We start from the raw sequence: 24,994 nt of genomic DNA, 5'->3' as shown, positions 1-24,994 counted from the left end.
GAAGCGCTGATGAACCTGAAAACTCGGCCGAAATTGGTCGAAAAGAACCGGTCGGACAAGGAGAAAGAAGCTCTAAAGCAAGACTATTACAAAAGCGTCCGAACAAACGTTGTCCTGCTCTGGACGCTCGCCAACGTAAGTCTCCTCCCGATCCGCCTTGATCGATTCTTATAGGTACACTCGCTGAGCGCTGGGTTATCTAGGGTATCGTGGTCGCTTGCATATTGGATGGCGATGTGAGAAGCTCCTTTGCTTTGGGAAAAGCCAGCTTGAAGGTCCGGCTATACATGATCATCATTCTTGGCTTTGTAGCCTTCAGTAAGTCTCCGCCCTGGTGTCAATCATCAGACCGTCCTTCTGACCAATCCTCCAACTTCTCCCCTCCCTTTTTGTTCCACAGTGGCGCTGATCCGTCTCGGCGGATCAACAATCTACCTCGGCATCCGGCTGTTTGCCGGCTGATTTCATACTGTCAACTGTTTGGCTGTTTAAAACATTTTGACTGTGGCATCCATTATGTGTAGCAACAACCAGTTCCACACGTGTTTATTTATATTGCGCACCAATGTTGTACTTGCATGTAATTTTTGGCTTTCTTTGAGGGGCTTGACTATTTGACTCCCAAAACTTACATTCTGACTCCCAAAACATAATTTTTGGGAGTTGGAATGTAATTTCCCCGCATAGATTGGGAGTCGGAAATGTAATTTTATAAGAAATTACAGAAAAAATACCTTCTCACTGGGGTACCCAAAGCCCATCAAAATTTTACAGCGGGCAGAAGCCCTCTCAAGAGCACATGCTGCGTGCACTGTGGGTCTAATTTGGTGGATTTGCTAATCTTCAAGTATGTATGTACAGTGGGTCATCTAATGTTTTTGGAACTGCATTTTTCATTGCAGAAGCTCAAGCAACAGACCCAAAGTCATGGGATTGGCTGCAGGGGTGTAAAATAAGTTCCCAAGAATGATTATGACAGAAAAAAAATGAAAGTGAAAATTTTCCAATTTTGCGCAAATTTCTCAGAATCCAAGTTTATTAAAGACACAGTTTTGTAAAAAGTTGAAAAAAAATCAAGGGGTTCCCCTTACATTTTGTCAAAATAGGGAAAAAAACATCAAGGGTTTCCCCTTATTATAAAACACAAAAAAAAAAAACAAGGTTTCATACACATACAACAGAACTGAAAAAAAAGAAATCTCAAATGCCCCCAAACAACACCAAAGGTGTTGTGAACAGCAATGGCTGTTGCGTCTGGGCCAACCTCCAGCCTGCGTCAAGCGCAAAGGTCAAAAAGGAAGGGTGTTGAAGGCCCCCATCCCGCAGCAAAGGCTGCAGAACCCGGGGGCCAACTCTTTAGCCCCTCAAACTGTGCAAGTGCAACAGCGGAGGGGGTTGAGCACAAACCGCACGCTGGAAGTACAGCGGCAGAGGACGCCCTGGGGGAAACAAACAAACAAGTCAAAGCCTGTTTTATAGAAGATCCAGCACTACGGCTCTCAAGATCCACCCACTCAAGTGCCACATTAATCAAGCCCTAACAGCTACGCCACCGCCATGCCCCTCCTGTTGGTGTTTTGACCGGCTAGGTGTTGAAAGTGTGACAATGACGACGACCATGGTACCTGGTACTTCCTTCATTATGACGAAGTTGTCACTAATTCACTCTCAGTTGCTCAGCAGACCATCCGGAGCCAAAATGGATCCTAATGATATCTGAAAACTGCGCAATCTGCGAGCAACTCAAGCCCCATCACCAGCCCCCAATATTTGCACTCAAATCTACGCCACTGCGGCGGCCGTCCCATCAACTCACAACACCTTCTGCTTGTGGCTCTTGGGCATGGCAAAATCCATCTCATCTGCGACTGCCCGTTCAACCTCCGCCCTACCAGAAGCACCGTCAACTCCCCTTATGAGAGATTTCTTCTGGCGTTCAGAGGCCCCATCCACACCTTTGACAAACACTCTCAACCACAACGCCAGCCGTTGACCATTAGCAACCTCACCCTCAACTCAACTCAATGTCAATCCTGGCAATGTAAGTGTCCTCCTCACTCCTTGGCCCAACCATCCACCCCTCCCTAAGACAAATAAACCTACCTGTACCTTCTGTGGACCTAATTATCAGACTTCATCTAGCTTGATGGATCCACCTGGTTGCTCTACATATTCCAAGAAGGAGCAGAACCACCAGGAAGCAATATACGATCTGATCTGGACGGAGGTGGTCTTTGTTGAGATCTACTAGATCTTCTCGTAGGTGTTTTACGGGGAGCTTGAGCTGCTGATTGGCGTGCGGGGGGTGCCAATCATCTTTGCAAACGTTGGGGAGATTGTGCTGTTCCGGAAGCCGTTTGTGAGCGCGCTGGAGGGCCGCCAGGCCCAGACGCCCGGCGCCCAGGCACTCCCTCGCCAACTTGAGACTCCAAAACTCCGTCTTTGACCCGCTCAATGGTCTCAAATTTAAGGGCCTCAAATTCAAGCATTAATTTCTCCAGCCTATGTAGAGGAGAATTGCACACTACCCGCTGCTGATTGACCGGGTAAGCAATGCCTTACTCTTCCATCCGCCTCCTCACCATCTAATACTCAGAGGAATCCCTTTCTCCTTGTGTCCATCCAGGTCACAAAATGGATGGATGAAGGATTGTCAGAATAAAATTGTCTGGATCTGACTCTTCCCCGCTGCCGTTCCTCAATCGGTCCTCCATCAGACTCATCACATAGCCCCCCCTTCCTCCCTCCAAAAAACAACACCATCTTGTGCCAAATGCTATACACAGCCAGTGTTTTCTGTGATCTCTGCATCCCTACCCTCATATGTATTTTTATGTGGTTTTTTTCTCTGTTACTTTGCTGGTTGTATGTCCCTTTGGTGGATCATGGCGCCTGCACAAAGGTAGATTCCTCTTGTTTTATCTCTGAGCAGAAGTAACGAACACATTTTAGGCTGCCACAAGCCCTCCATTCCCAAAAATTCATTATGGATCTAACCATATTGACGCGGCTACTGATCAAATTTTGAATGCTTCACTGCAGCACAAGACTGAGTACCCAAAAAAAGCCTTGTATCTGCACAAGACTGTGAATGAATATGATTAATAAAATGGTGTTGGAAGCAATCTGTTGAATGTGATAAATCCATGCAGTTAGTTGAAGAAACTATTTGACAGGTTAAGTCTACCTTAAATTCAGGGTTCTTCAAAGTTTTGACATACCAGCACATTTCAAAAAAAAAAAAATCTTCTTTTCAGCAACTGTAAACTATCTGCTTATTTAATCTGTTTACTTTCCTGAAGAGAAAGTGATTACATTAGGATTATGCCACAATGTGAGAAGTTTATATGTTTTCAACTTTGAGAATCCAAAGTGACAACACCAACACATTCAGATTAATTCATTTTCCATGTATTTTTTGTTTGACAGATCAGGAGTAGAAATTGAGTTGTTTCAAACAACAACATACAATAATTTATCTAGCTAAAATAAAAATCAAACTGTGAAAGCATGCTCTGGGGGGTTGCAGCGGCGCAGCCGCCTTGGACTCTAGTAATAAATACAATAGAGCATATAATTGAGTTCTAGATCTAAAGCTATTTTACCTGAAGGCAGTAGTTTAATCTGCACACGAATATCAATCCAATGCACTGTCTTTTAGACTTTTATAGATAAATTATATCTGTTCTGGAAAAGAGAAGATCAATCGATCGATTCAATTAGTTCATGTTTAACAGCCTTTTAAAGATGTTATTAAGAAAGAAGAACAAAATTACTTGAGAGTAATTGTTCCTAGTTTTGTTTCTTAAAGATTATCTTTGTCGGTGATCGACGAGCTGATACGGTTGATAAGACTCGTAGGGCTGTTTGTTAGAAAGAGAACGAAGTCAGTTCTCTGTTCTGCTTGTATTGGTTCAATCAAAGTGTCACGCTACTCACGATAAGATAGTGAGCAGTTGACTTCTTTGATGGTTTGGTTTGGGTTGAACTTCAACAAGTTCCGATCTGTAGAGGGAAGGAAAGCGGTTAGCTTTCCAACCAACTAAGTTTGTGAAGTGAGGATTAAACTCACAACAAGCTTGACGATTGATGATCGTCGGAGTTTTGTGCAAGATGGTTGCTTGCGTAACTGCTTGTCACAAGAGTGCGTGACTTCTTGTGAGTGGAGTCATCTGATTGACCTGTTACAGGTTTAGAACATAATGAATAAGCTTATTCATTATGAGCCTTTTGTGGTGAGTGTACAAAAGTACTACTCACCGGGGGTACTCCTCTTATGAGGGTTGTCTGTATTCCAACAAGTTTAACCCCTTCTCTTGAGATTCTCCACCATTCCTTACTGGGATTTAAACCACCCCTGTTCACAGGCCCCAGTGTGTACTTTTGAGGGATTAAACACCCCTGATTTTATCAGGCCCCTCTTTATTTAATTATATTAATTTTATTAATATAATTACACCATTTTTCTCATATATTTTTTTCGCCATAATTACCAACATATCATTGGAATTATCCCTAGGACTTTTGTTCCAGAGTGTGGTACTCTTTTATACTAGTTTTGCACCACGTGTAGCTAGAAGGAGTATTCCTTGGCATCACGGAGGCTGACATCCTTTGCTATACTTCAAGACTCAAGCGTCCTTACCCAATTTGGGTTTCTGGCCCTTGGGGTCCACTTGGTTGTACTAGGCAAAACGGCTGAGTAACAACGCTGCCCTGTCTGAGTGGAGCGTTTCTCATTAGCCTTTTTGTTTCTGTTGTGCCAGTCTGGAAATCGTCCACTCACCGTGTCTCTCTACTTCTCTTTGATAATAGACGGTGCTGTTGGTCTTGTCCTCCTCAACAATGTCTAAAGGATTTAGGAGTTTTATGGAAGAGGCATTAGATTTCCATTTTGCTTTCAAAGTTTTGAGTTGTCAGTCGCTCACCTTTGGTGTTGACTCATATTCTAGCTCTTAGTTGCTGGGAGCCGGGATTATCCACGAGCCTGATTTGCTCGCTGGTGTTGGGCCTGCATACATCAAATTTGATGTGTCAGTTTTACAACGCCTTGCGGCTGGTTTGGACTGCAGAAGATGTGTCAGCTGGCTACTATGTCAGAGCCACCATGACATAATATCAAAAGCAAACATGAAATATTATTACGTAAGAAAGATACACTAGTACTTCTATTACTTATAATTAGACATATAAAACCTGGAATATTATTCCATATTCTGAATCTAAGCCTAATTTAACCTAGGGTACCTCACTTCAAGGTACCCTTAATTGTTATTCCTTCCTTGTGTAAATTGACTTCAAAAAATTTAACAGGTGCACCACGTCCCGTGTGAATGCACCTGTATGCTTATAAACATAACCATATATGCTTTTACCCCAGTTTCAGTGACGAAACTGAGGTGTTATGTTTAGTTTAGAAGATAGCCCAACTTAGGTTGAGTTAAATCTAAACCCGCGTGCTGCGCACTACGCCCAAAGACGGCACAGAGCTCCAAACATGAATGAAACCCCAAAAGGGCTACCTGTACATTACAGCACGACCACCAGGGAAGTAATGACATCAAGTCTGCCCCTCCACGTGAAACAATACATACATTACATAAGCTGTACATATGTAATGATGTCACATGGATGTAAACAGAATATTCCTGACACAGCAGAAGGACTAGTACATGCTCATTACACTAGATTGGGAAATACTGTGGCCTATTCTGGAACAAATGGCCACATGTCTCAGCCCCTTCTGTACCACACATGTAGCAAGGTTGAACTGTGGTATCAAAATACTGATTTAGTCTCCCTTGGCACACCCCCAAAGGGTTTCAAGCCTCTATGGCGCCATCAACACGGCAAAAAACCTGTTTGCAGGCGCCCACAAGTTGGCCAGTGCCCCTGAGGCTCCCCTGGGCGCCTCAGAGGGCTGCAAAAGGTATTTAAAGAGCCCTCTGTCCGCCCAAATAGCCCTTTCCTCACGCTTTTACATACCTACTTGAATTTACCCGCCTTCAACACGTGCTCAATAGCCTGTTTCTAGCCTGGTAAGTCCCTTAGTAGTTGTTTTTAGCCTCATTTTGTCGCCAGAAACTGCCCAGTGTCCACCAAGCCTTCAGAATCAACCTCTTCAAGCGCTTTCAACTGCCCAGTTTCTACCCTGAAGAACCTCAAGACTTTAAGGGCTTTTTACTAGTAAGTTCAAACCCCTTTCTCTTGAGATTCTTCGCCATTCCTTGCTGGGATTTAAACCACACCTGTTTACAGGCCCCAGTGTTTGCTTTTGAGGGATTAAACACCCCTGATTTTATCAGGCCCCTCTTTATTTAATTATATTAATTTTATTAATATAATTACGCCATTTTTTCATATATTTTACGCCATAATTACCAATATATCATTGGAATTATCCCTTGGATTTTTTGTCCCAGAGTTTTATACTCTTTTATACTAGTTTTGCACCACGTGTAGCTAGAAGGAGTAGTCCTTGGCATCACGGAGGCTGACAAGATGGTTTGCTTTGCTTACCAAGTTCCGCAGCTGATTCAGCTCCGGACCGCTCTCTCAATTTATGAGCGCTAAGCCTTTTGCCTTGGTGAGAAATCTCACAGTTTTAGCCCTCAATCTGAGCTATCTTGTACATATTTTTGTAAGTAAATCCCTCAAAAACTGGCCGCTCAGCTGTCATTCTTGTGAGGGCTATTCCTGGGCAATACAAAGAAGCCATCGGATCATCCAAAGGACAAGGTCAGACACACTCTCACGTTTTTTTTTCAGTATTAACTTGAGAATGGCAGGTCTCTTGAGTGCATAGGCTGGAGTCCCACAGGGTTTTGACATATGACATCTTACCTTATTTTCATGTGTTTAGGCCGGACTGGCTATCCGGCTTACATCAGGCCGGATAGGCTCTCAGGTGGAATTTTTACATCAATTTATTTTTCAGCGGATGGTGGTAGGTGTTGGTTTGAATAGATGAGAATATGTAGAAATGAAAGAAGATTCTAATGGTACCAGTGTGGTGTGCTGTGCCTGTTGCAATGCCAAAAGGACATATGAAAAGGTATTATGATAGTACAGTTACATACAGGTGGAACCCATTACAAGAGGAGGAGATAATCTGACACAACAGTTACAACATTTTACATACATACACCCTTTGGTGGCCATGGCTGATTGGACGGAAGAATACACGATGTGGATACAAGGACAAGGGAGGAGGACCAGAGAGAGGCTTTGACCCCCAAATCCTGGAAAGGGGGAGTATTCTAGTTGGGTGCAGAGTGCATGGAAGGTGGCTTGGTTACATAGCAACACATTCTGAAGGATATGGAAGGTGGCTTGGGTACATAGCAAAAACAACATCAGGCAGTGCAATATATGCAGGCATATAAGGTGTACAAAGAGTGTCACTGCAGCATAATTCCCTCATTGCTTGTGTGGCTGTGCAGTACAGGTGTACATCTGTGCAACTGAGATCCCCTGCAGCTAAATTTTCTCACACACACTAAAAAAAACTGTGTCAACTGTGAGCAGTTGACATGTAGTAACTCTGAGGAAGCTTGTGGTGTTACACCAGCCTTACTCAAGGTTTGACTCAACCCAAGCTTTAATTCACAGTCACTTTGCACCTTGCACAGTGACTGTGCCAACAAAGACACTTGTGCATTCAGGTGGAGTTACAATGGCAGCTTGGCTTGAGTATCCTGCATGTCAACTGAAAGCAGTTGACCAAGTTTTTTTTGCAGTGAAAGGTTTCCCTGGAGCTAGAATCCCTCACTCTTCAATATAAAAGGAGCTCTTCTCCCCCCCATAATTTCTCTTTTTTGACCATCAGCCTACAGAGGTTTGGTCACAGTAGTAGCTAGTAGTAGTAGTTAGCAGTAGTAGTATTGAGTAGCATAGAGTCAGTCAGTCATAGTGCAGTAGTAGAACCAACAATCAACAACCAACCAACCAACAATCAACAATCAACCAACCAACAACCCATTCTCCTTATTAGCATATTAGTAGTAGTAGTAGTAGTAGTAGTAGTAGTAGAAGTAGTAGTACAAATTATAACAGCAACAACAGTAGAGGAACTTCACCATAACAAACCACGTTATCCTTAGTTATAACCGGTATAAAAAGACATTGAATTAGATATTTAGGTCTGATAGAGATTACTATATGAAAGTAAGAGCTATCTTGGAATCTGCCACATTTGAATATTGATTACAAGACTCTTGGTTATTTGCATAGTACTATTAGAGTAGCAGGTCTTTCAAACCACCCATAGATTGTAATAGCCTTTCAACCTATCATACAATTTATTTCCCCCTCAGAGGAACTTCAATTACCCATCCATCCCTGGAGACTGGAGTCCTACACCGGAGGCTGTGAAGGAATCAGAGGGGTATGCGGTGATATGTGGGTTAGAAGGCATTTTTCAACATTTGGCTGGGCAGCCTTAAGCCAAATGTTGGACATTAGGCACAAGTCCTCCTGCAAGCAGGAGGGTGCTTGCGCACCAGGGAGGATGAATACAGGGAAGTTTGAAGTGGGGGAAAATAAGCTAAGAAGCTGGTGATTAATGGTGCCAAAAGCAAGGAGAGAATTGGAAGTCTAAAGGGTGATATTGAGGAAGATGGGGGAGTGTGGCATCCTCCCTGCCATTTGTCTTGATCCTTTAGGGCCAGAAATGCAACTTTAGAGGCAAGTCCCTCCTTTGCCTCCTTCGGAGGTTGCTCAAAATTGACAAAGTCCCTTGAGACTTTGGGGGCGAACTCGCAAAGCAAGCCTCCGTCAGGAGGGACTTACCCCTTAGCTCCCCGAACTCGCGCACCAAGAATGAATTTTCAAGGTATTTTGTTTATTTTTTCTACAGCTCACCCACCACATCCACTCCTTGTTTATTAGATCAATTTCATTGGAACATGCTGGAGAAAAGAGTACCGATGTGTACATCTCCCATGATCCCCTCTACATTCTTGTGGAGAGCAAACTGTGGAAAGTGTGTTGGTGAGCACAGACCCTTTCCGTGCAAAACCCTCATTTTGTGTATATTTCAAGATTGTTTTTGGACCAGAAGTAATGTCGAAAAGTTACCCAAATTCTATAGGTTGGACAGGCACAAGCTAATCTTTCACCTAAGCAACTTTATAGGGTCTTGGAAAAACAACTTCCATACGTCCGCACAACTATTTTTTGACCAGCGCTTGATGTCAACCTAGACCCTTTTTTTGGGTACGGCTTTTTTGGGAGTCGTTGACCCAAAATAATTTTATTTTGGGGGTTGTCCCCACTAATTTGTAATAATATTTTTATGGGTTTACTTTGTGCATGGAGGGAAACTTGTTGCGCACAGGAACTTCCGTTGACTCAATGTCACGTGATATTGGGCTCCCCTCTGTGCTCGCCACCAGCTCCCCTCAAAAAAACATCCGCACACAGGGGTGCTGTGCGGTGACAGGTGGCCGGGTTGAGACACTCCGGCCATCTGGAGGAAACAAAACCCTTGATGACCGGCACAGACCGGTCATCAAGAGACTACATCCCTCTCAATGACTGGAATAGACCGGTCATTGGGAGTTTACATCTCTCCCGATGACCGGCACAGACCGGTCATTGAGAGGCTACATCCCTCTCGATGACCGGAATAGACCGGTCATTGAGAGGGTATATCACATCTCTCTCAATGACCGGCATCCCCGTCATCAAGAGGACACTTCCCCCTCAATGACCGGTACAGACCGGTCATTGGGAGGCTACATCCCTCTTGATGACCGTACAGACCGGTCATTGGGAGGCTAAAATCCTCTCAATGACCGGAATAGACCGGTCACCGGTCATTGGGAGGCTACATCCCTCTTGATGACCGGCATAGACCGGTCATTGGGAGGCTAGATCCCTCTTGATGACTGGAATAGACCAGTCATCGGGAGGCTACATCCCTCTCAATGACCGGAATAGACCGGTCATCAGGAGGTTACATCCCTCCCGATGACCTGAGTAGACCGGTCACCAAGAGGATACATCTCTCTCAATGACCGGTGTGGTGTTCAAACCAGTACAGGCCCTCCAGATCATCAAAATCATCAAGTCAGCAAGATCAGCAATCTCACCAGCAAGACCCTGCAGCCTCAAGATTCATCCTCAAGATGATCCCTTCCCTCACTTTCTCACTTCCTCAAGATTTTCAATCCCTCCCAGATTCTTTCTTTTCCTTTCTTGGTCCTAACACATGAGTAATGTGGGTTTTGTTCTGTCTTGTTTTGTTTTCTGTTTAGATTCTTTATCATTTGATTGTTGTGGTGTTTTCTTGTGTTTCTTCTTTTGTTCCTCTTTTCCTGTTTGATGTTTGTAGTTAGGGATGTGATGACATGTCCTGTGACATGTCACTCCCCAGAGTCCAAGTTTGAGTTCGAACTTGGAGGATGGGATGGCAGGGGACTTGCTCTGATCCAAGAGAAATTCCATCACCCTTTTCTGATCTGCTGGCAGTATCCCCAGCTCTATTCCTGATCCTTATCCCCCTTATCACCATCACCTGATCCTCCTCAAACCAACCACTGCCAACGGTATTCCATCCCCGTCGTCTCTCAAAAATCCCCCCCCCCCCCCCCCCCCAACGCTATCACTCTTTTTGATCCTCATCTCATTTCTTGGACCACCCACGAGGGCAGCTCACACAGCACCCATCCCCTCAAATCTCTGCCTACCGCCTGGCACGGTAGGAGTTCCACACCGGCATTCCGGTCATCAAGAGAACACATCTCTTTCAATGACCGGCATTCTGGTCATCGAGAGAACACATCTCTCTCAATGACCAGCATTCTGGTCATCAAGAGAACACATCTCTCTCAATTACCGGAATTCCGGTCATCCATTGGGAGGGATGTAACCTCCCAATGACCAGTCTATTCTGGTCATTGAGAGGGATGTAGCCTCTTGATGACCGGTCTATGCTGGTCATCAAGAGGGATGTAGCCTCCCAATGACTGATCTATTCCAGTCATTGAGAGGGATGTAGCCTCTCAATGACCGGTCTATGCCTGTCATCGAGAGGGATGTAGCCGCCAGATGACAGGTCTGTGCTGGTCAGCAAGAGGATTGTTTCCTCTGGATGGCCGGAGTGCTTCACCCCGGCCACCTGTCACCGCACGGCACCCCCGTGTGCGGATAGTTTTTTGAGGGGAGCTGATGGCGCGCACGGAGGGGGGCCCAATGTCACGTGACGTCGAGTCAACGGAAATTCCTGTGCGCAACAAGTTTCCCTCCGTGCGCGAAGTAAACCTGTATTTTTATTATTCATGAACAACCATAACTTCTTTCTCCCATCTACCACATGCTTAAAAATTTGAGAGCACAGAGAAATATACATAAAAAGACAAGACTGAAAGTTTTAGCAGTATTGTCCCATTGGAAAATGAGATATAAGGGATGTGCGCCAAAATTAGTAGGAAAATAACTGCTGAATGTGTAACTTTTGCGTTACACACCCAAAATGTCCACAGATTCCAGGGATATCTTAAGACTGCATAAACTCTGTGATATAAATTTTTTGGCATTATTGTTCCATCAGAACATGACACATAAGGGGCGTGCTGAATGCTTAGTAGGAAATGACTGCTAACTGTGTAACCTTTGTGTTACACACCCAAACAGTCTAAAATTTCCAGGGATATTTCAAGACTGTAAATACTCTGCGCTATAAGGTTTGTGGCATTAGTGTGCCATCAGAACATGAGATATGAGGGGTGCAGCTCCACAATAGACATGCTCCCTACCAGCACACAATTTGTGCCTCATGTTTGATGTCACAAACTCTCAGAGCTGCCAGATATAATAAGGACAAGAAAATAAAAACAGTATTTATTCAAAAAATACTAGAGAGAAATAAACACAATATTTATTCAAAAAAGACTAGGACAACCACCAATACATGAAAATTACAAATGGGAATACTAGTAATATTTACCATTCTTATCAGGAAAGAGGAGCTTTCTTCCACCTATTTGAGCAAAACAATCAGAGTATCTTGCCTCCCAATTGACCTAGTGCCTCTGGGTTGGCATTTAGCTTCCAGCTCTTTTGTAGGGAAGGGGCATGGAAGACGTCAGGGGAGGATAGTTCTAGGGCCACAAACTGATCAATCCGCCGGATAAAAGCCAAGAAGATTGGGGGGTTTCTGTTAGGAGGGCAGAAGGAGAGAAGGAAAGTTTGAGACCACTCTTCAGTGAAATAAAAAACTGGCCGTTGGAAAGTGTTGGCCAGTGCTTCGCCGGAAGAGGGAATCACCATCCAATGAGCCATGCTGCAACCTTTGGTACTGGAAATGTTTATTCTGGCCAGAGTCGACTTGACGTTGTGGAAATGTCCCAATTTCACGTACCACTTGCTTTGTTTGCTGATTTCGTTGGCTAGAGCTTCTCGGACTGCACCCCAAGCGCCCTGACCATTCCCCAAGCACCATGCCACCGCGCGAAATCCACAATGGCCATCTGACTCAACATCAAGGATACGCTTGACCAAGGTTCTGATGATGACTGGGAGTTGATTGAGCCAATTTGGTTGGTTGACTGGTTCTTCGGATGGTTGGGGGGGACTGGAGCTGTTGGTGATGGAGAGACTGGAGCTGTTGGCGGTGGAGGGACTCGCATGGCTTGCGGAGGAGGTACCTGGCTCAATTTCCGCGGAGGGGCGGGGGCAGACGAGGTTGATTGAGCAGGAGGGGAAGGGGAAGGTGGAGCTGGCTTCTTAGCGGTGGCGCGGGTCAAAAGTTGCAGCAGAGGTGCAGGGGCAGACGAGGTTGATTGCACAGGAGGGGAAGGGGAAGGTGGAGCTTGAAACTTCCCAGCGACACGGGACGGACGTTGCTGCAGAGGGGCGGCGGCAGACAAGGCTGATTTCACAGGAGGGAAAGGGGAAGGTGGATCTGGCTTCTTAGGCGCGACACGGACCGGTTTGAAGCGCTTTGTCGGGGCTTGGGCTTTTGGCGGCGGAGGAGGAGGAAGAGCAGGTGAGGAGGGTGATGGTGATGGAAACAGCAACATGAAAGGAGTTGGAGAAGGAGACAGAGCGACGTTCTTGGTGGTCTTTGACTTTTGAGCCGGGAGTTTCCTCTTCTTGGGCGCTGGTTCCTTCTTCTTCTCTTCTTGCTCTTTATTTTCCTCTTCTTTCTTCCTTTTTTGTTGCTCCTTCTCTTCTTTCTTCATTTGTTTCATTTCTTCCTTCTCCGCTTTTCTGGTTTCCGCTAGCTTCTGTTTCTTGGACTTCATCATTGCTCCTTCTTCATTCTTCCTTTTATTTTCAATGTGTTCAAAGGCGGAGGGGTCCCTTTTTGTAGATTTTGGTTTGTTTGGCGCGCCTTTTGGACGTTCACGGGTGGCCTGAGCTTGTGTTGGTTCTTGGATTGTCACAACGGTTCCAGAGCCTTCCAATAGGCTGTTTGTTAGATTATGAATCTGGCAACTCAGGCTTCGTAGCTTAGTGGTAAAGCAGGCACCTAGAGATAGCCCAACCCGGGTTCAAGTCCTGGTGGAGCCATTTCTTTTCTGACACTGTTGATAGCCTGTAACTGGGCCACCATCCGCGCGGGATTCATCTGCAGGAGCCTTTTGCGGATCCGGCTGACTTGCTCTATTTGGGTGAGATCAGCGTTGGTGTCAAGTGCATGAAGATCCTGGGGGGAATGAAAAGACTCCAGTTAGTAAGTGAACAACACAGGGGAGGTTAAAAATTGGAGGGAGGGGTGGCAGAGGGGCGGTGGCAATGACCAGACAAATGGGAGTCAACAGGAGTCGTTCTTCCAATTGAGGCTCCGCGGTTGGGTGATTTGGGAGTTGTTGGGAGTTGTTATCCTAATTCGCATTCCGCATGGACAGAAAATGGGAGTTGTTCCTGTCCCTGGGGCGCGCGGGGGTAAACAGGAGTCGTTGGAGAAAAATGGGAGTCGTCCATGGAAAAACAGGATTTGTCAAAGCAAAAACGGGAGTCGTCCACAAAAACCGGCCATCCAAGGCCCCCCCACATGACAAAAAGATAAAAGAAGCCCAGATCTTACCTTCATGTGCCACTGGACATGAAAATCCTTGGGGAGTATCTTCTCGCCATCCATTGCGCGCTGTCGGAGTGTATGCTTAAAAGGAATTCCCATCTGGTTTTTGTAACACCTGTTGCACCTGTGCCAATTCTCCAGGTCAACACTTGCTCTCAGATTATCCTGCGCCTTCCGGAGAGCAAAGTGGGTGATCCGGCTGTGACAGAGCAAGAAAATCTTCCCTATTGATTGAAGGCTTCTAATCTTCTCCTTGTGATGCACCACAGAGATTTTGTGGGATTGAGCTTCAAGCGCATTTGTGATTAACTTGATGACGGCGGCAAAAGAATTGTTGGGGCCCAGGGCATAAGATTTAATGAAAGCATGCAATGATTCAATTTGAGACGTTGGCCGATGCTTGAAAAGAGGTATGGTGTATCAAGCCTGTCTGGGCACTTGGCCCAGTCCCGCTGGGCACTCGGCCACGCGAGCTTGGGAGTGTGCACAGCGGGCTGGATCGGGCGGGTTCCGCGGGGCCCAATTCTTGGCACAGAGCCAAGCCCCGGGTGAGCCTACACAACCGCTGGGCCAATCCAATCCATCGGCTTCGAGCTCCTCCGGCCACCCTCTAACCTCACGAACACAAAACGACCACCAGCACAACTAGCAGGCCGCTCGAGTCAGGTGAGCAGACGTGTTGCATCCATCTATACACACTTTTTTTACAACTTTTTTCTACATTTTTTTCTTCTGTTGACCGTCATTTTTCTTCTTTTTAATTTGTTGTTCCAGAGTCCGTTCAGCAATCCCACCAAGTCGCCACTGAAGATTCAGGCAGACGTGGGGAGGACTCTGCATTTCAGAGTGATACACCCCTGAACTTTGGGGTGCATCACTCATCGTACAAGCCCACAGTGATACATCGCTCGGCGTGCGTGGCACACTTTCTTGGGTATTGGCCCAGCGGGACTTGTCTCTGGACCCCCCAAACTTGGCTATGTGCCAAGTGGGAATTGTGTCTTGGCCACGCGCGCTTGGGGCTTGGCCCAGCGGGCTTTGGCCTGGGCACGCGAACTTGTTGATTTACATCCGGAACTTGGGCAAGTGCCCAGACGGGCTTGATGCACCATATATCCTTATTCCAAGCGTTAGCATACTTTTCACACATCAGAAGCCATGTCTCAATCATATAATCTCCAAAACCTTTGCCCTATTTCGCGCAAAACCAACTGAGGCTTGAATGAAAATCGCCTGGACTAGTCATCTTGATTAAGTTGCTCCAGTGTTGCAGCATTTTGAACTCCTTTGCCTTGTTCTTGATGTGTTTCGCGCCATTGGAGACCAAGTTCTTCTGTATGTGCCAAGTGCAAAGCATGTGGGTCAAATCCGGAAAATTGGACTGGAGAGAGGAGATGAGAGCTTCTGAGAGCTTCTTCTTGGTCGGTCAGAACAACAGCAGGAAGGGGAATCTTGTTGGAGGTGAAAACTGTCAGGAGGGATTTGAGGGCCCAGTTGTAATAATCTTGTGTCTCTTTGGCAAGGAAGCAGAATGCCAAACTGGAAGACTTGTTGGCTCCAGTGAACCAGTGATGTGGAGGAGAGGCATCCAATACTTATTTGTCTTGTACATACAGTCAAGGAAAAGGATCACATGGTACTGATGGAGAAGCTTAACAGAGAGGGAATGACAGAAAAAAAGGCCTTTGAGCTTGCCAGATTTGTCAACCTTTGTCATTGTCGTGAAATTGGTTCCAGCCAGAATTTCATTCAGGTGAATGATGGGACTGATTCCTTGCAACATCTCTTGCGCAGCCCGCTTTTGTGCCAAGTAAATTGTATCAATTGTGGCCAGGATTGTATCTTCAGGGTGCATCTTCTTGAGGAATTCAAGTATTTGTGCCGGTCACAATCCGGCCTTGCCGAGTCTTTTCATTTCTTCTTAGAGATTGTCGCTGAGCTTACGGTGAACAGTGTGGGCAATGGCGGCGGTGGGGCGGTGATTATGATTCAAGTTGGAGACTGTGAATTTCCAGTGGCCCTTCTTCTTCTGGTTGTATACGGCCACGGCAAACGGACAGCCAATCAATTGAGATGATATATTTTCACAAGTATCACCTTTACGTTTGTTTTTTGCAGGATCACCTCCTCTGTATCATTTCAATGTGGATTTAATGTCAGTATGGGGAATTCAAATAGTAGCAGAAGAATGAAAAAGAAGTGGGAAATAACAGACCTGACACATTTAAAATGGACACTCTTTCCAGGAACAGAGTGTTTGACCAATATCCCAAAGCCATGCGCACAAGCAAATTCTTGGATGGCCTCCTTAACCAATTCCACGTCGTCGTAAACTCCAGCTGGCGGCGCAGGAATGTTGTTGTATATTGTCTTTACTCCTTCTTCATTTACTGAGTCATCATCATCCGGTTGATTCTTGTTCTCAAGTTCCATTTCTTTGAGCTACTTCTCAGTTCTCTCTTCAGCAATTTTCTCAAGTATTTTTTTAATTTCTTCTGGGTTTTTTTCAGTTGGAACAGTTTCAGAGTTTGGATCATTGTTAGTATCATCTCCATCTAATTCTAAACTACTATACAATCTTCAATGGTTTTCTCTTCTCTAGCTAGCTCTACATATTCCTCAAGCGTCTTCTTGTCTGGATTATCTAAGCTATAATCTTCAAGTTCCTCCTCATTTTCTTCATGGATTTGGTTTTCTAGTTTTTTTTTGGAAATTTATTGAGTAATTTGCAGGAGGAGGGGGTCTAGGGTGACGTCTTGAAGGGCTTCAGTGGTCTGAATGCAGGCTTCGACAGCGGCAATGGCCTGGGAGTCAGCGGCTGAATGGGAGTTGGCGTCTGCTGTTTGGGAGTCGGCAGCTGCGGGAGGTTGGGAGTCGGCGGCTGCAGGAGTATGGGAGTCAATGGGGTCACGGGAGTTGGCAGCATAGGCAGGGGCTAGACATTGAGCACCGCTGGCTAGGACGGCTCCTTGGGGGTCTAGAATGGCTGGTCCTGGGGAGTCGGTGGCTGCGTGGGACCCAATGCCTGCAAAGGATTCTGGGGCTACCTCCTGGGCCGCGATCGCAAGGGAGTCGGCGTCAATTCCAGACCCGTTCGCGGGGCCTTTGGCAGCTGGATCAAGGGCAGCAACAAGGGTGTTGGGGGCTCGGTGCCTCCATTTTGGATGGGAGGGAGTCGGCAGGGGAGGGGGCTTACCTGGCCCTGCGGCTGGGGTTTCCTTGGCGTGCTCGCCAGCCACTGGGGGCTTGGTGTGCTCGCCAGCCACTGGGGGATCGGTGTGCTCGCCAGCCACTGGGGGCTCGGTGTGCTCGCCAGGCACTGGGGCCTTGGCGTACTTGATGGCGGCGACAGGGGGCTCGGCGTGCTTGACGTGCTCGATGGCGGCGACAGGGGCCAGGAAGTCCTGGTCCTGGACGGCGGCGGGGGCGGCTGGGTTGATCATTTTGTTTGATTGATCGGGCGGTTGGGGTGGACGGGTGGACGGTGATCGGGCGGTTGTGGTGTTTCATTGATTGATCGGGCGGTTGGGGTGGACGGGTGGACGGTGATCGGGCGGTTGTGGTGTGTGATGGGTGGGGGGTTTGAAGGGGAGCCGTCACGACTCCCTGGGGGTTTCCGTGGCCCCGCGGCCAGCTCCCAAATTAACGCAGGGGGCACTTGTTTTGGGTGAACGACTCCCAAACCCTCCGAGAAAAAAATATTAAAAATAGGGGGTTAATAAACGTACCCGGGTATTTCCGCGTTTGTACCCGGTTTTTGCGTACCCTCTTTTCCGCGTATGTACCCGTTTTATTTTGATTCATTTCTACGCGACGCAAATAGGCTTAAAATTCATCTGAAATCCCAAAAAGAATTATGATGCATTCAAAATTTCAAAAAAGCAACTTTAAATGATTTAATTAATTTTTTGCATACCCCCTTTTCCCAAGTGTGTACTAAGGGAATATCTTTTTTGTTACATGTACCAGGGTTCCAAAAACTTGAGGGAACATTTAAACATGCATTTGAAGCTTCCTTTGAAATTTTTGAGAGAAAAAAATAGGTACATGGCGGGTACGTGGTGTGCTTAGTAGAAAAATGATTGTTACATGTATAACTTTTTTGTTACACATTTAAAGAGTCTAAAAATTTTAGAAATGTTTCTATGGTATATAATCTGTCTGCCATTGAATTTATAGCAATGGGGTAAACACCAAACATGAGATATAGGAGGGCCGGGCAGCCTTGATAGGAACAATCTGCACCAGGGGGGAAAGTGTGGCACTCTCTGGAGAGTGCCAGGCCGTAATTCTGTCAGTAAAATGGTCTGATGTGAGTTAGATGTGAGTTGCAACTCTTTGTTCAACTTTCTTCCCAACAGATGTGAAACTGTAGGTGAAGTGGTTGCAGGATGATCTGTAACTCAATTCCAACACATGGAAATATCTTAGTTGAAATTTTCTGTTTGGTTCATATCAAACAAAATCCTGGATGTGAGCTTCAATTCACAAGATATTTTGCCAAGAATTTAAATATCCTGATGCTCAAAGATATCCTTGACCAAGTGACAAGGAATATTTTTCTGGGCTGAGTTTTTTTAATCAAAACCCACATAAAATCACATAATTAAAGATAGCTGTAAAATATAGCAACCACAAAGGCTCAGCTAACTGGTAAATCAATCCTTGTGGGATATTTCCGCCATGCCTGTTCCCTTCATCTATTGGGAGGAAAGTTATGTAAAATTAAATTTCTCTTTTTTGAGTATCACACAGTGTCAAAGCTGGGAAAACCTCTCTAACCTGAATTCCCTCCCTCTAATATGAAATGTGAACAATCAAAGAGGCCTTTTCACCAGCCATTTTTACCAAGTGATGGTCCAATTCTGCAGGCTAAAGTTTGCCATGCTGTAACCCCCCCTCCTTGGGGGTGTCACAAGAAGGTTCACAGGTTCCCAAATAATCCTGTACTTAGTCCAGCCACTCCCCCGCCCCTCCTAGCTCAGCAGAGATTGGTATGCCATCTCTCCTGAGCTAGGTGAGTCTTTTCCCATTTTCCCTTTTCCCCATCCTCCTCTCTCACTATTGTAAATACTGATAGAGATTGGTATGCCATCTCTCCTGAGCTAGCACCCCTGACCCTTTGCAATATCAGAATCAGAGGTTCTAGAAAGCTGTCCCCCTGTCCCGCATCTCCCAGTTCCCGCCTCCGACCCTGACCTAGTGAAGCGCTCCTTAGCGACTGCTTACACATGCCTTCAGCTGTTCATTTGGGACCATGCACCTTTTGTATGTGAATACATGTTGCACAATTTTCTCTCACTTGACCTCCATCTGATTGAAAAATGCAGCGGCTAGAGGTTAAAGTTATTAAGCTTCACAGCGGGAAGGGGGAAGATTGGGGGATATCAACAGGTGCATCAATATTTTGATGATCCTGGAACCAGTAGGAGAAAGATTTCAATAGCTGGTCTGAGAACTCTGAGGTGAAAAGTCAATTCTGAAATGTCCACACACATCTCAGCATGGGTCATACCATTTTTCTTGTAGATCAATCATCTTCACACCTTTTCCCTGACTGTTTTGGGCAATTTTTTCTTCCAGGTAGCATGCCTTCATCACACCTCCCACTATTTCCATGTCCATTGTGCAAAAAAATGGGGTTGATTGCTCTTATCACATGTTAATTATTAGCACCAGGTGTAAGATATGAATGGTGCTCTTTTGACCTGCTGTATCCAGAACAATGAAAATTATCATCATTTAGGAGTGGCAAAAATGGTGTTCATATGTGTTGCAAATCACCAAAACAACTTGTTTTCCGGGAGTTTCAAGCGGGGCACAAGTCAACTGCGGTGGCAGCGGGGCAACAGGGATCAGCTCTGTATCCCCGGGGGTCCCCGGGGAGGGTGTTTTTTTGTTGTTGCTATGTCCACCATCATGTTCGGCCCAACATCAGGGTGGACATTGGCGAGTTGCTTGTTTACACGGGCTCGATGACCCTTGTTTGCTGGTCATTGAGCTCGGAAAGCCCCAACTCAATGAACAGTGCACTAAATACTGTTCATTCAGCTTGGCTTTTCCGAGCTTGGTGGACAGTATAGACCGCCCACCAAGCTCAGAGAGGCCCAGATCAATGACCAATAGGTGCTGGTCATCGGACTAGGGCTTCTCCGACTGGATGGCCAACGCAAACTGGCCATCGAGTTGGGAGAGGCCGCGCTTGACAGGTATCATGCCCTGGTCATTGATCCGCAGCCTCTCCGAGCTCAAATCCGATGACCAGTACATACTTGTCATCCAGCGAGAAGCCCTAGCCCGATGACCAGCACATGCTGGTCATCTAGTCAGCCTTTCCGAGCGTGGTAGGCAGTCTACACTGGACACTCAGCTTGGAAAAGTGCAGCAGGATGGACAGTACATACTGTCCATCAAGCCGGGACTTTCCTTGCGCTATGTACAGTACATATGGTCCTTAAAGCTGGGAGAGGCCCGGCTCAATGACCAACATGCAGTACTGGTCACTGATCTGGGATTTTACCAGTCAGCTAGTGACCTGTGATCAAGTGGAGGGTGTCTCCACTCAATGGCTGGTAGAACCAGTCACTGAGTAAGGAACCCCTCCACTCAACAGCTAGTACACACACCAGTCATCAATTGGAGAATCCCTCCACTCAATGACATTAAAAACCAGTCATTGAGTGGAGGATTTCTCCACTTGGTGGCTGGTAATTTAGATATGGTCATTGAGTGGACAAAACCTTGAATCAATGGTTGTCCAACAGTCATCAAGTGGAGGGAATCTTTGCTCAATGACTTTACACCCCACTCATTGAGTGGAGGGGGTCTCAACTTGATTCCTGAAACACACCACAAAGTGTAGAATACCAGGTTGTACCAGGCGTCAAGTGGGGGACCCTCAACTCAATTACCAACATGTTTGCCATGGAGTGGATCAAAGATCAGCCTGAGTTGAACATAAGGTCAATATATTTGAATCCTGAATGCCACATGCTCACACATTTGACATCAGACAGTCTTCCCAAAGGAACATACGGTCTGGCACTCTCCAGGGAGTGCCACACTTTCCCCCCTGGTGCTGGCTAATTATTGAATATTGTTTTTGATGAATTTCCCAGAAGTCTAAGGACTGCGGGGGTTATATAATGATGCATATTCTCTGCCCTCTGAAAATTTTGGCAATATTGCTACCTCAGAACATGAAATATAAGGGGTGTGTGGTAAATGAATTGAAAAAAACCGGGTACGTACGCGGAAAAGAGGGTACGCAAAAACCGGGTACAAATGCGGAAATACCTGGGTACGTTTATTAACCCCCTATTTTTAATATTTTTTTCTTGGAACACACCCCTTATATTTCATGTTCTGAGGTAGCAATATTGCCAAAAGTTTCAGAGCGCAGAGATTATGCATCATTATATAACCCCTTAAGTCCTTAGACTTCTGGGAAATTTATCAAAAAAAATATTCAATTAGCCAGATTGTTCCTATTAAGGCTGCCCGGCCCCCCTATATCTCATGTTTGTGTTTACCCCATTGCTATAAATTCAATGGCGCACAGAGTATATACCATAGAAACATTTCTGAAATTTTTAGACTCTTTAAATGTGTAACAAAAAAGTTATACATGTAGCAGTCATTCTTCTACTAAGCACACCACGTACCTGCCACGTACCTATTTTTTTCTCTGAAAAATTTCAAAGGAAGCTTCAAATGAATGTTTAAATTTTCCCTCAAGTTTTTGGAACCCTGGTACATGTAACAAAAAAGATATTCCCTTAGTACACACTTGGGAAAAGGGGGTATGCAAAAAATTAATCAAATCATTTAAAGTTGCTTTTTTGAACTTTTGAATGCACCATAATTATTTTTGGGACGTTAGATGAATTTTAAGCCTATTTGCGTCGCGTAGAAATGAGTAGAAAAAAACCGGGTATGTACGCGGAAAAGGGGGTACACAAAAACCGGGTACAGACGCAGAAAAACCAGGTACGTTTATTAACCCCCTAAAAATATTCAGAAAAATTGGTAGGGACAACTCCCAAAATGAAATTATTTTGGGTTGACGACTCCCAAAAAAGCTGTACCCAAAAAAAGGATCCAGGTCGACGTCAAGCGCTGGTCAAAAAATAGTTGCGCGGACGTATGGGAGTTGTTTTCCCAAAAGTTGGGAGTTATTTTTCCAAGACCCCAACTTTATTCCAAATAAAGACATGGAAGCAAGGAATTATAGAAGTTTGAAAACTCCTGCCACCTAAATTTAGAATCTTGCCCCCGCAAAAAGGGGCGATAAGGCGCAAGTCCCTCCTGCCAAGGGCTGTCGGAGGCTTGCTTCGCAAGACACACGCCCGCAGCAGAGGGACTTTGTTAAGTTCAGAGGTCGCTACGCTCCCCCGAGGAGGGTACGCTTGTGTTAAGTTCGCGCGAGCACAGGGAGGGACTTGTGACAAGTTCGCGAGCTTAACTAAGCCTCTCCAAGGAGGCGCGAAGCGTCTCCGAAGGAGAGGCTTAGGACTAATGTCCCATATTTGGCCTGAGGCTGACAGGTTTTTTCAATGAAAATGTGTGATTTTGTGTTTACAACTCTCCTACAACTTGGTATCACCTCATAATCCAAATCCCAGTTGGCCATGTCTAGCCCTTGATCTCAGCTGTCTTGTACATGTTTTTTCAAGTAAATTCATCAAGAACTGGCCGCTCAGCAGCCATTCTTGTAAGGGCATTTTCTGAGCAATGTGACAGACCCGCCGGGCCATTTGCAGGTCAAGTACAGACACTTTCTCACGGTTTCAGCCTTGCAAGGCCTCGCAAGCCATGCCCTTACAACAATTTTTTTTTCAAGGGATGGGGGTAGGTGTTGTGTTAAACACGCCAGAATATGTAGAAAGAAAATCTGATTCTAATGATGCCAGAGGCTGTGAAGAAATCCAATGGGTATACGGTGATATGGGGGATATAAGGAATTTTCAGATGTTTGGCTGGGCAGCCTCAGGCCAAATATCGGACATTAGGCACAAGTCCCTCCCGCAAGCGGGAGGGTGCTCGCGCCCCGCGAGCACAGGGAGGGACTTGTGTTAAGTTCGACAAGTTCGTAGGCGTCGGGGGTAGGATACCACAGCTCACCGCCCCGGTCCCCCAGCCCCCGAAACTGATCGTCGCCTCTTCGATGACGTCACTCGTGGACCGTTTTTTCGGCCGGAAACTCTGAAAATAGGAGAACTGGCCAAGGAATAAGCAGTGTACGAAGCATTGAACAGGGTGTATATTTATCAACAACCGTCCCTCCATCAACACACAGCAACTCCCATCAAGAATCCTCGAAAACGCTCGAAAGCCGGTCGACAGAGATGTCATCGGTTCCGACTACAAAGGTTGAAGTCTTTCTTGATATTTGCTCGGTTGACAAGGATTTGTCTCTTCGAACCAGCAGACAATTTTTCCTTTTCGTTGATGCTCTTTTTAGAATTGATTGATTGGTTTTAGATCCTGTGGGTCACTTTTGGTCTCATGACCATCTCCACCGCCGTCCAATGGGTCCTCACCACACGTCAACAACCCAACACAAAATTGCTTCACCACATCAGCTTGACGCTCAGTACGTTAACCCTGGTAACCTAGTCAGTTTACCTAAACGGCGTTCGCTTATGCCTGTTTTCATGCGAAGTGGACATACCCTAAACTGATCAAATCATTTCGAAACAAATATCCAGTTATTTTATCTTGACCGATATCAACGTCACGGGAAGCTCGATATGGATAAGAGATCTGCATTGGATCTTGACGTTTCCGCTCGTACTCGTAGAACTGGGGCTGATTTCAGGAGTTTCAATACAAGATCTGGTGATCATGGTCAGTCCTGGAGCCTCTGATTACCATAACTTGAAGTTCGTTGGTATCGAGTTGAGTTCGAATGTGATTTCCTGCTGACCGATACCATCGTTCAATCACAACGCCGATCTTTGAAACTGGTCCGGATCTAGGCTTTAAATGCTATTGGAATGTGTGTGACAGGCTTCCTGGGTACTATACAACGGTCTAATAGATTGAGATGGCCATTGGTTCTAATGGCTTGGATATTTTGGTACGCGAGCGCAGAAAATGTTTTAAAAGAAATCACCCACCAGTCAACTGGCTAACCGGTCTGCCTCGTATTTACGCCGAGCTCTTAGGCTAAGTATTGTACGCGAAATTCTGACAAGTGGAAGGAGGTCTTCCGCTCACAACTCAGCTCGAGTCGCCGCATTCTTCAACTATTTGGCTGTTTATATCGTGGTACTGGGCTCCTTCTATCCCATTATATGGAGTGTGCCCGTGAGTTTACCTAATAATTTTTGGGCCGCTGGGGTCCAGAAAGTCTTTAACATGCTAATAAAATTGGCGTTTGGTTTTTGTAAAAACTCAGGTGGATCCATTCCTGGAGATCGCTTTGGTAAGTTGATTTCTGCGTATTCCTCAGAACTTTGAAAAAACTGATCATTACCACTTTGACTACATTCCTCATTTTGGTGTTTGATTGAGGCAATACAGTTTTCGATTTTAGATATGTTGACCAGACCAATTTTTGCAACGTGGGTCCTGATCGGAGTGAGCATCATACCCGAATCGAATGTGGTTGGAGCTAATCGCTATATCGAGGCAAGGATATGGAACAGCATTGGTGGGAATATCGAGGAACAAGCACAACCGCATCCACCAGAATCATGAAGCTGTACTAGGGGGTATGACTGATTGGTTACAATCATCCTCCATTCAAAACTCCTCTGTAATTCATCACTATGTACCTGCGGAGAAGAGGTTCTCAATATATTAGCTCATAATTGCCCATTTAATGAAATCCAAATGATTATTATTAATGCATTTGTAATAGTTAGTCAATAGGTGGTGTTGGTAGTATCAGACTCAAATCCCGCAATTAGTTGCTGTAGCTCATATCATTACCATACACATCTTACAAGGTCATATTTT

The 24,994-nt window shown here is 45.6% G+C and overlaps 1 protein-coding gene across 1 annotated transcript; it reads left to right on the top strand.

Annotated features, from left to right (window-relative positions):
* Positions 1 to 9: 9 nt before the first annotated feature.
* Positions 10 to 24,733, top strand: PtA15_6A21 (uncharacterized protein; the record flags this gene model as incomplete). The annotated part of the gene is made up of 10 exons (XM_053169902.1): positions 10 to 135; positions 204 to 318; positions 401 to 449; positions 23,244 to 23,400; positions 23,513 to 23,646; positions 23,740 to 23,878; positions 24,010 to 24,110; positions 24,199 to 24,340; positions 24,432 to 24,458; positions 24,557 to 24,733. 10 exons carry the CDS (start codon positions 10 to 12, stop codon positions 24,731 to 24,733), a joined length of 1,167 nt encoding a protein of 388 aa, XP_053020948.1.
* Between the last annotated feature and the right edge of the window lie 261 nt (positions 24,734 to 24,994).

This window comes from Puccinia triticina, chromosome 6A (assembly GCF_026914185.1).
Source record: "Puccinia triticina chromosome 6A, complete sequence".
Taxonomy (NCBI): domain Eukaryota; kingdom Fungi; phylum Basidiomycota; class Pucciniomycetes; order Pucciniales; family Pucciniaceae; genus Puccinia; species Puccinia triticina.
This window is presented reverse-complemented; position numbering and strand designations above follow the sequence as displayed.